General features: G+C 35.9%; 1 protein-coding gene and 1 pseudogene across 11 annotated transcripts in view; one reads left to right on the top strand and one right to left on the bottom strand.

The window, feature by feature from the left end:
- The window catches only part of ZCWPW2 (zinc finger CW-type and PWWP domain containing 2), a 186,357-nt gene that overhangs the window by 113,701 nt on the left and 60,491 nt on the right, over window positions 1-12,165 (bottom strand). For all 11 annotated transcript variants that reach the window (XR_011527122.1, XR_011527125.1, XR_011527124.1 and 8 more), the window contains exon 3: window positions 2,000-2,159. Coding sequence is in view for 6 of the 11 variants with exons in the window: in XM_070575929.1 (XP_070432030.1) it covers window positions 2,000-2,159 (160 nt within the window). In the remaining 5 variants the exon portion in view is untranslated. The remainder of the gene's footprint in view (window positions 1-1,999; window positions 2,160-12,165) is intronic.
- On the top strand, window positions 4,114-4,636 carry LOC103564308 (cytosolic iron-sulfur assembly component 2A pseudogene; annotated as a pseudogene).

Below are 12,165 nucleotides of genomic sequence, written 5' to 3' on the forward strand. Positions count from 1 at the left end.
CTATACATTATTTTTTGTGTAAGTGATCTTTTTTTAATGAGAGCAGGGGGTGTGCATTTAATATCTGGATCAATGCGATACAGTGTAAAGACAGCATTTGAAGATGTAGGAGCTCCAGTGCAGAGAGGATCACAAAAGACTAAATCCCTGGGAAGTTTAGGCAATAGAACTGCAGGTTGGAGTCAATACTACCTCCATCTCTAAGAAACAGGAAAATCTCAGCTATTCCTAGGTGATACATAGTTTGAAATTATTCATTTTCAACTAATTTCTCATATGTATCATTTTTGTCCATTTTTCTACCTTTGTTGTCAATATTCCTGAGTTGACCTCTGTGCTTTCTCTTTCTTGAGTAGATTGGGGCAATGAGGCTTCAATTATCTCTAAGTCTCCCCTTCCTGGCAAGCAGAGACCTTCAATAGCCAGAAGTAGGGAATCAGAGCACAGCAAGACAGTCTGGCACATGCCAGCTGAATGTGAGGTGAAGGGGAACTAAAATTTCAGCCTTACATTAAGAGATCCAGAGAAGAGGTTTCAGTGATTATATCAGCTCCAAGGGAACAGTAAAGAAAAGACACAGACAAGAAGAAAAAATTAAGGGACAAGAGCAGAGCCTGTAGATAGGTATCCTGACTGACAGTCGAGGAGAGAGCATCCCCAGAGCCTGTGGGCACCCAGTGAGTTATCCACCCAGAGCACACAGCCAGTTGGAGGAGTTGGAGAAGGATGAGTGGAAACAAACACTATTTTCTTCTGCTCTCATCCTTGCATTAGGGGCCTACTTAATTTAAACAGCTCTGAATTCCTGGTCTTTGCCCAGAACTTTTAAGTTTGCTTTTATGCTTTCAGAAGGTTGAAACTTATGGCTCCTGAATCTTGAGTTTGGCTTTGTTTTGAACCAGATTTTTTCCTTGTCCCAGTGATTAATGGTATGCTTCTGGAATCAGACTACCCAAATTAATCCTGACATAACTCAAATCCTGAGAGTAATACTAGTTAAGACAATTTAAAAACACATTTGATTATATACTTACATTTAAATATAATTTCTTAAGAATGCTCTGCTCTTTATCACTTGTCAAATATCTCAAATTCTAAAGTTTGCTTCACGAGAAGCTAGGAGGTTTCGTCATCCTTGTCAAAATAGCCTTCCCTTCCAGCTGCTTTCAAGCTGAACGGAACAACGATACTGTTTATGCCAAAGATATAGTAAAAGCCCATTTTAAAGTACCTTATATTTCCACAGATTTACTTATACTGTGGATTAAACGGCATGGCTTCACCGTACATACACTTATATGTGTATTTGAATATATATCCTTCTCACTATAGAAAACCACACAAATTGAGTCAAAGGCATACACATTTCTGACATCTACTTTTTAATCATATTTCTAATGAAAACATTGTTTGCAGATGAAATGTTTCAATATTAGAGTATAAACACAGATAACTAAATTGATTTATAACAATTAAAACAAACCCATGGAAATAGATCCTGTTCACCTATTCTCATCAACCTGAGAGTTTAGTCTGTTCATTAATTGCAGAGTGTGATTTAAAGTTTAAAAGGAGTCAAAAAGATGCTGAATAAGTTAGTACAATGAAATATTCTGTTTGAAATTGAAAATCTGTTGCACTCCGTTATTAATTTTCCCTGTGAGCTAGAGCTACAACTTAGAGTCTCCTCAAGAGAATTAAAAAATTACCAAATGATAATCTTAAAATGGTTCTAAAAGGCAATTATATAAAGTCCTCAGTTGACTTATACCATACTGCCATTAGAAAAATAAAATCTAAGACTACCTCATGGCTATTTTTGTATCTACGTTTCCTTTGAAAAAACTGCTTTAAAAATACAAATATTGGAGTTTAAACAAATAGTACATATTATTTTGTTTATATTAATATAAAATATACCTTTTAGGATCTGAGACAAAAATAGCCATAATTAAAAACAAGTGCAAAGGCAATAAAGTTTTGATGTTACTGTACCTACCTTTAATGTGATACTGTAATGTTCAACAAATGTTGCATTTATCCATGATCTTGAATGGGGATCACCCAGGAATTCTATGTGATACTGTTCAACATTTCCATCCACGTCATAGGTCACGTATTTCCCTTTAAAAGGATCAGGGCAAAGTATCCCTGGCCAACTTTCAAAAGAAAATATTTTTAATTATTTTGATGCTTTAAAAAAGGCAGACATTGATACATCTGTCACAATCATATGTCATACTTTCTCCTTTGAATTTTAATAACTTTTCCACAAAACAATCATATTCATGCTTGTATCTTTTAAACGTAAGATATTCATTTGATACATGTAATTAGTTGTATCTTTGTAGATAGAGCTTTGAAATAGTCACAAATTTAAGTATACATAAGATATAATGAGAAAGAATTATAAGACAAAAGAATGATCTCCAGGCTCTATAAGAGATATTTAGGTACTGCTAATAGGAAAGACAAGAGAGAAAAGATTCATCAGATTCATGGCAGGGTTGAGTCAACTCTTACCAATCAGTGATTAGTTAATAAAATGTTAACCCATTGATTGGGTTTCTGACAGGGTAGGAGAGAGCTGTCAAAGGATTACTGGTAGCTGAGGCAGTGAGAATACTGGAGATAATAACTACTGTGGGAAGAGCAGAAATAGAGCTCAGCAGTTCTATAGTGTCCCTTTTTCCTCCCTATCTGGTCCATTTTGCAGGTGACCAAATTGCTAAAAGTCCTCAGTGCTGGAAATAAATTTATCCTTTACTAAAAATAAATCTTTAGGGGTGTATTCTTTCATGACATAAACTTCCGGAAATTGTTTGATGTGTTTCATTTGGCAGAACATACTATATATATCAACTAAGTTTTAACTATTTTACCAACCTTTCTAGACTCTGACATACTGTTCAGAGAATAAAGCAGGAAGGGAAGGCAGCAAAGGAGGTCAGGAAGCTGTGACTAAGGAATGTATACTCAAAGCCTGACTGAATTTTATAGATCAAGATCCAAAATAGGCATATCTAATATACCCAAACATTCAAAAATCAGTACAACTGTCGTTATACCTCAGTCTGCAGCACTGCAGAGTGAAAAAGATACTAAGGTTCAAATCAGAGACCCAGGCTCCAGTTCTGCCTTCTACCAGTCAAGAGGCTTCAAGCAGGTAACTACGCCTCACAGTAACTCTATTTCCTCACTGAGTTGTTAAAAAGTTCAAACAAACATGTACTTTACACATTTTTGTTTTTTGGCAAATTAAAATATTGTAAAGTGATATCATTATGGGGTTTCCCCCCGCCAAATTCACATGTTGAAGTCCTAACCTCCTGTACCTCAGAATATGACTGTATTTGGACACAGGATCTTTACAGAAGTAACTAAGTTAAAAGGTGGGCCCTAACCTAATATGACTGGTTTCCTTACAAAAAAAGAAGATTAGGACACAGACATCCACAGAGGGAAGACCATGTGAAGATACAAGGAAGAGACCCATCTACAAGCCAAGGAGAAAGCCTCAGGTGAAATCAACCCTGCTGACACCTTGATCTCAGACTTTCAGCCTACCAAACTGTGAAAAAGTACGGTTCTGTTATTTTTAAGCCACTCAGTCTATGACACTTTGTTATGACAGGCCTAGAAAACTAATACAATCATATACAGATAAGATAACCGGTATATTTGAGAAGTAGAAAGTGATACAAAAACATTTTTTGCTTCATTTAGATAATTTTTTAGAAACTAGATAAATTAGCTATTTAGATAATTTTAAAACCTAAAGGAAGTACACAAATCATACTGTAAAGAATCTGAAATTACAAAAATACAAAATCTGTAAATTGCCTGGATTTGTGGACTATAGGTTGATCTACTAAATTATCAACTGATATTAAAGTTATTAAATCATAAATATAGAAATGTATCTATCATAACCAACTACAAAAAAGTTTTTACAGATATAAATTAATAACACAATGTAAACTAATGAAAATATTCCATGCTTAGTATTATTAATGTAAACATTTGATTCCAGCAAGTTGATGAGTCCCAAGTATAGCTGCCAGGAGGTAATGACTTGGGTGCACCAGTTACCAGGGATGGTGAAGAGTGAGAATGGAGCAGGTGGCTGGCTGCTCCTTGGATGCTGAGCAGAGTCCTGTGGCTCTTGGGCGTCTCTGAGTTAGGGGAAAGGGAGGGGGAGGGCTGCCTGGAAGCCCCGGATCATGGAGGAGGAGGGCTAGGGGATTACAAATTGAGTCAGACTCTGGAACCCAAAGAAGCCTAAAACTTTGGAAGAATTGGAAGTGATAATGGAAAGTAAAGTAGAAGTTCAGGAACTAAATGAAGAAGACTGTCTGGTTATTATCAGGTTCACAGCACAATATTTTATTGCTATTTGGCGACTCTTATTGGGCTGTGCTTAAGAGTAAAACTTAAGTGGAGTTTATCTTTGAAACCTACAATGGAAATCTACATTTCGGAAGGAGCCCACTCAAAATAAGAAGACGTCAATAGGCAGATAAATGACAAAGTGAGTGGCAGGTGTGCAATGGAGACCCCCAACTTACTGGAAATGTGGGAACAAGTGGGTCCTTCAACCTCATTAACAGCTATTTTAAAAGCAACCAAACCGTGATTGTTGCATTAACATATTTGTTTAAACTGTTCGTGAAATATAAGGGGCTCATGTTTAATACTACATTATTTGCATGTCACCTCAATTTTAAAAAGGATTACTGCCAACCAATATCAAATTACAAGTTTCACCTACTCCACTCAGTTTAAAACAGTCTCAGGATTTCTAACACATAACACATGAAAGAAAGACTATTTTGCATTTATTATGCATAAGATGAGCTGCTACTTTTCTGACATAAATTCTGATACAAGTAGTTTTTACATCAAACCTATTGGGCCCAAGTGTATTCAATTTAAATTATTACTTTATAAAATGTAAATAAAAATAGAGCTGACTCCTAAAAAGAATTTGATGCCAATTAAAAAAAAAGCTTCTGTTCATTATTTAAAACATTTTATATTATAGAAAATATTGCATGCTGATTTAAAGATGAATTATAAAAAGTATCATTAAATGTCCATAGAACTAGGGCACTTTAGTATTTCTTCAGGCAGTGCAAAGGAATTGTCTGACTCCTAGTCTGTATATCTTGGCTAAAATGGAATGTACCAAACTTTCGAAAAAGCTGAGGAGAGGCCATAGATACAGAAAACATGATTAGTTCTCTCCAGCTGCTATATACATCATCTTCTCTGACTTGCTGTGATTGAGGAAAGCTGATGTCCATTTCTTGCCCTCACACTGACCTCAATTTGAGTTCCAAAACTGTCAATGAGATAGCACATTGTGCATTTCTACTTCCCAATTTTTCACTTTCATATTGAGGAGAAATTCTCAAGTGTTGTTTGGGGGCTTAAAGGTGGAGAGTAAGAACAGGCAACACAATGGAAGGGTATCAGAATTACAAGGAAAGTGATGAATTTTAGAATCTGTGAGTGGCGGGAGGTAAAATGTACAAATACAACAAGGTCAAATAAATCTCAGGTGTTGGAATCCACCTGGGGAAAGGCGAAACTTTGGTAGGACAAGTAACTTCAAGGGAAGTGTAAATGTATCATAAAGAAACTGATGTCCTACCCATTTCTTATCCAGTGGGAATGATAAGCTAAGATAGCTATTGCCTTCAACAGAAGTTGAAGCTTAAGCATGATTTCAGTTGCAATATATTTATACTCAATGAGAAGTACATGACTGTTATTTTTAAAACATGGTTTGGATGTTCAAGAGGAGAGTACATTTTACTTGGGTCTCACTCCTAATCTGTGGGAAATGAAATGAACAAGTTGGAGTCATCCCTAATTGAACATTATATTTGCCAAGAAATCTTTGGGCTATACCTAACTGCAGCGGCTGATGGGAAGAGGAAATTTCCCATCTACACACATACATATTATAAGTATATTAATCCATAGGCAAAAGAATGTAATTAAGAAGTAATCAAATAATATTTTATAATACTGAAAGGATCTAGTAGAAATCTCCATTTATAAATTTATATACTATGTCTAAAAAGTATTACTGTATTGGTTTGTTAATTTAAAGGTATATTTTATTACTAAACTGTTTGAACTACAGTAAATTAGAATGCAAATATATTGTCTATAAATTAATTTTCACATTTATGAGAAAGCTTTGTAAAATGTCTGTGTAAACATGTCCAAATATTTCCCTAAATAGAGCCTAGTTTCTGCTTGACAACGATCTTTCTGTATTAGTGAGATAAGTACACTTTTTCATTTTTTACCACTGTGCTCTTTCTAGCTGAATACAATGCTACTTGATCAATTATTAAAAATCAAGGCTGCTTAAACATTATGGAGATAGTTTTTCTCTTCCTAGTATATGCAGATATCCCCACCCTCAAGCACATATAGGCATAACTCAAAGGCAAGAGGCTGCATATGTATTTTTATACATATATAAGTGTGTGCTATCTCACAATGTGGAGGTAAATGTAACTATTATAATTTGATTTTCCATGGAGCTTGCCCATAGACAAAGACAGTGCTATTCTCTTAACAATTATTTCTTTTTATTATATAAAGGTTAAATAAGCATTTCTAGATTTTGTATCAGTCTCTCTTTAGATTTTCTGGCTTTATTGGAGAGGGTTAACTCTTCCGATAAAGAAGAACTCTGAGATGTTGATAAGATTGAGTTTCTGAGCCTTCAAAGCTGGGTGTTAAGGCCATGGGCTAACGAGAATTGATCCAGACTATGCTACACTGCTATGTACCCCTGAAGCCAGCCAGCTAGTCTTTCCACTTGAAACTTCAACATCTATAACATTGCTTAATTAAGAACTAACGTTTGACTGTTTTTAGTAGGTTAATTCTAGCTTTATGTTCTATTACTGCAATTTGTTGTGTTATCATCTTTCTATTTATTTGTGGTACTGAGTAAACAATATAACAAGATTTGAGTTTCTCAATCTGTATTTTAAGTCTGTGCTCATTTGTACTTAGTTCATAAAGAGGAAGACATATATGTGACTACTTAGCCAAATGCATTCTATTCTTTCCAATAAGCAAGAAAGTAGATATAGCTTTATTTTGCAGGCATTTTGATGGTCCTAATCATATATTACAGATAATTTAGGGACTGGAGCAAAACATGTTTCATTTGTATTTCAAGTCCTAACCCTCAGTTACAAGCACAAAACTGCAAAAGAAATTCCTAATCAGACTTCTCACATAATATTTCAGATATAGTGACAAGAAACAAATCCACTTCTTGAATTAGAGTTATTGAACCTTCAAAATTTCCATTAGAAAATACAAACTCTCTGCTTTCAGAATGTTAATTTAAGATATGAAAAATGATATGAGACTACAAATACCTTCATAAGTAACCTCATAAAATGAGTGTTCATATTCATGTCTTTTAAACTATTTTTTCTTACATAACTATCTAGTTCCTCTGCATGTCCATCCTAATTATTACACACAAGTCAATTAATTATATATATATATATATTTTTACAACATTTCACACTTGATCCCTAGAAAAGCCCTCAGTAACAAAAGGTATATATCTCAAAAAGATTTCCACATGTGCAAAACTATTAAGTTTACTGGGCTGCCATAGGAAAATACCAGAGACTGGGTGGCTTAAGCAACAGAAATTTATTTTCTCACAGTTTTGGAGGCTGGAAGTCCAAGATCAATGTGTCACCAGGGTTGGTTCCTCTTGAGGCCTCTCTTTAACTTGCAAATGGCTGCCTTCTTCCTGTGACTTCACATGATCTTTCCTCTGTGCAGGTGCATCCCTGGTGTCTCTTTGTGTGTCCAAATTTCCTCTTGTAAGAATACCCATCAGATTGGATGAGTCCCCACCTAGATGGTCTATTTTAATTCAATCACCTCTTTCAAGGCCCTAACTCCAAATTCAGTCACATTCTGAGGTCAAAGCTTTAACATATGACTTTTGGGGGAATGCAATTAAGCCCATGACAGTAAGTAAGAGAACAAGAACACAAATCTAGGTATAGACTTGAAGGCCTCTTGCATGTGTTGTGTGTGTGTGTGTGTGTTAGAATAAGCCCATCACATTCTCTCTATGAAGCAAACATCTTATATTCTTCATGGAGAATGGTTGAATATGAATGAAAACAAGTTAATATGAGCCAGAGTATGCCAGCTTTGAGAATGTTAAGTAGGAAAATGTAGTGTAAAATAGCAAGGGATTCTGGGAAGATAGCAGCAATGGTGTTAGTTTCAGAACCTCCTGAAGTTTCCCCAAAAGTACAGGCAGAGTAACTATAATAGCAAAGCAAAAACCTGACACACAACATCTATAACAAAACTAAGTGATTAGCTACCCATGTGAACACCAAAATAGAAGGAAGCAGGCACAAACTACTGACCCTTAAGGACCCACATACGATTAGCATCTGTGTGAGAGGAAATAGGGTGGTAGCAGGGGAGGCAACGAGAGGTCCGATGGGTTTGTGAGATCAGAACCTCAAAACTGCAAGAAGGATTCATTGGAAAGTGCAGCAGGTCAAAGCACAGCAGCTAAAACTGCAAGGGGGATTACAACAAAATCTGAAGGTGTTAGGGCAGTCTGGGCCTTATGAACACTTAAAACTAACCAACAAAGCTCCTTTCCAGGACCAAAGCTCACATGGATGAGAAACTGCTGGGAGTATAATCCAAATTGAAGAGGACAGGACCCATAAGAATTAAGGAAAGAGAAGGTGCAAAAAAAAAAATGGGGATACAATACCAAAGGCATCATCCATGAAAGAAAAAAATTGATGTCGGGCTACACTAAAATAAAAAAATGTCTGCTCTGTAAAAGACAGTATCAAGAGAATGAGAAGACAGGCCACAGACTGGGAGAAAATATTTGCAAAACACTTATCTGATAAAGGACTGATATCCAAAACATACAAAGAACCCTTAAGCTCTACAGTAAGAAAATGAACAACTCAATTAAAAAATGGGCAAAAGATCTGAACAGACACTTCACCAAAGAAGATATACAGATAGTACATAAGCATACGAAAAGATGCTAGACACCATATGTCACCAGGGAAATGCAAAGCAAAACAATAAAGAGATACTACTATACCCCTATTAGAACAGTCAAAATCCAAAACGCTGACAACACCAAATGCTGGAGAAGATGCAACAGGAACTCTCATTCATTGCTGGTGAGAATGCAAAATGGTACAGCCACTTTGGAAGACAGTTTGGTAGTTTCTTACAAAACTAAACATACTCTTACCAGACGATCCAGAAATCATGCTCCTTAGTATTTACCCAAGGGAGTTGAAAAACTTATGGCCACACAAAAACCTGGACATGAATGTTTTCAGTAGCTTTATTCATAATTGCCAAAACTTGGAAGCAATAAGATATTCTTCAGTAGGTGAATGGATATATAAACTGTGGTACATAAAGACAATGGAATATTATTCCCTGATAAAAAGAAACGAGCTATCAAGCCTCTAAGCCCATGAAAATATATAGAGCAACCTTAAATGTATATTACTAAGTGAAAGAAGTCAATCTGAAAAGGCTACATGCTATGTCATGACAGCAATATGACAGTCTGGAAAAGGCAAAACTATGGAGACAATAAAAATATCTATGGTTGCTAGGGGTTAGTGGGAGGGAGGGATAAAAAATAGAACACGGGATTTTTAGGCCAGTGAAACTATTCTGTATGATATTGTAATGGTGAATACATGTCATTATACATTTGTCAAAACCCACAGAATGTACAACACAAAGAGTGAACTCCAATGTAAACTAAGGACTTTGGTTGACAATGATGGGTGAAGGCTGGTTCATAGATTATAACAATTGTACCACACTGATGTGGGATGTTGATGGTAAGTGAGGTTGTATGAGGCAGGGGAGGGGATATGTGGAAACTCTGTACTTTCTGCTCAGTTTTGCTGTAAACTTAAAACTGCTCTAAGAAATAAAGTCTATTAATCAAAATATGTAAATAGATAAATAAATTTAATTAAAAATTTAAAAAGTAAAAGTGAGAAAAAAAGCTAGGAAATCTCAGAAAACAAGTTCATATTTTTGATATTTTGAGAAAAAAACAGAATAAGGGGCTCGGGCTACATGATTTAGACAAAAAAGCTATAAAACCTATTCTGTAAATTCTAGTTCTGGAAAAGCTGAAGTGGACTCAATTGTCTATATTCCTCCCACTAAGTACACCTAAAAATCCTGAGTATTATATATCAAATAAACAAGAAAAAATTCTAAAAGGTGAAGAGACTATAAACCAGATAGGGGCCTTGGGACCTGAAAAATGACATGGCAGTGAGATCCCTGAGCTTTCTTTATGTCTCATATATCCTAGATTGGGTTCTGAAGAAGCCAGCAACCCAGAAATACCAATGGGTGCAAACAAACAAACAAAAAGCCCATATGAAGCCTTTCTTTCTAGTCAAAGGGACCAGGATAGGGATAGCCTAGCAAGACACAAAACATTTAAATAATTGCTTTATCCCAGTCAAACACCACGGAAAAAACTATGTATGGCCCCTCATATCTACCCTCACCAGCAAAGGCCAAGTGCTCAAGTGAGCCTGGACTTCAACCTACCCAGCAGTAATGAAGGACTCTCTCCCTCCCTGCTCAGGTGGTGGCAGAAGAGGCCTAGTGGGAAGCTGGGATTTTAGTCACCGTCCAGCATTAACAAGGTCTTCCCTCCATGGCATCAGTGGAAGTCAAGTGGGGAACAGTAGCAAGGTATCCCTACCCCTCTCAGCCAGGGTGGCGAGTGAGAAGCCTGAACTCTCACCCCTTCCCAGCAGTTAAGGAGGCAGCCCTCCATCCCCAGAGAGTCAGTAGAGGCTGAGTAGAGAACCTGGACTTCCACTCCCACCTGGCAGTAACAAAGAGGTACCCCTAATACCCCTCCATTATGGTAGCAGAAGCAGCAGGCTAAAATAGATTTAAATAAGACCCAAAATGAAAAAACTACAAAGTCTAGCAAATAAATAGAAGATCTAAAGAAAATCAAACGGGAATTTTAGAACTGAAAATACAGTAACCAAAATAAAAAGCTCAATGGATAGTCTCAACAGCAGAATGAATATAATAGAGGAAAGAATCAGTGAACTTAGAACAACAGAAATGATCCATCAGGGGCCGGCCTGGTGGCACAGTGGTTAAGTATGCACCTTCTGCTTCGGTGGATCCCGGGTACAGACATGGCACCACTTGACAAGCCATGCTGTGGTAGGCATCCCACATATAAAGTAGAGGAAGATGGGCACAGATGTTAGCTCAGGGCCAGCCTTCCTCAGCAAAAAGAGGAGGACTGGCGGCAGATGTTAGCTCAGGGTTAATCTTCCTCAGAAAAAAAAAAAAAGAAATGACCCATCAGAATAGAGAGAAAATAGACTGAAAAAAATTCATTCTGACTTCCTTTTCTCTCCCCAAAGAACAAGAACTCATTTCATATAAAAGTACACAACAGGAAAGGATCATAGTAGAATCAAATATAAGTTATTGTGTTAAAAATAAATAACATCCCTATAAAAAATGAAAGCATGCCTGAGAGGTATGCCCTTAAAGAGATCAAAATTGTACCTGAGATTTTAAGGTGAACTAACAGAAATTAAAAAAATAATGTAGGTCATGGAAAAAAATATAAATTAGAATTAGAAAAACTGAAAAAACAGACATTGAAGAAAAGCAAGATTTGAAAAGAGAGATGGCAAAACTCATGAAAGAATTTTTAAATTTTTTAATAAACACTAACCTGGAAGGAACGTAAAAGAAAATAAGTTCAACTGATAATAGCTTCAGAAAAATAAAATATGGAAAGGGAAAAATATTTAAACTAAAAAATGAAAAGATGAAAACAGTTGAAGAAAAAGTAATACCAAAGATAACCAAAGAATATCCACCATAAGTAGTATAGGAGTCCTATTAAAAGAAAATCAAAATAACACAACAGAATAAATTTGTTGATGATTTAAAAATAACGTAATTGAAATTAAAAAACACTTGAAATTACATACTGAAAGTACATATTGCATAGTTGGGAAAATACCCAAAATGGGAAACACTGAGCTAAACAATAGTAAATATACAAATCTAAAGAAA

This window comes from Equus przewalskii, chromosome 15 (genome assembly GCF_037783145.1).
Source record: "Equus przewalskii isolate Varuska chromosome 15, EquPr2, whole genome shotgun sequence".
Lineage (NCBI taxonomy): Eukaryota > Metazoa > Chordata > Mammalia > Perissodactyla > Equidae > Equus > Equus przewalskii.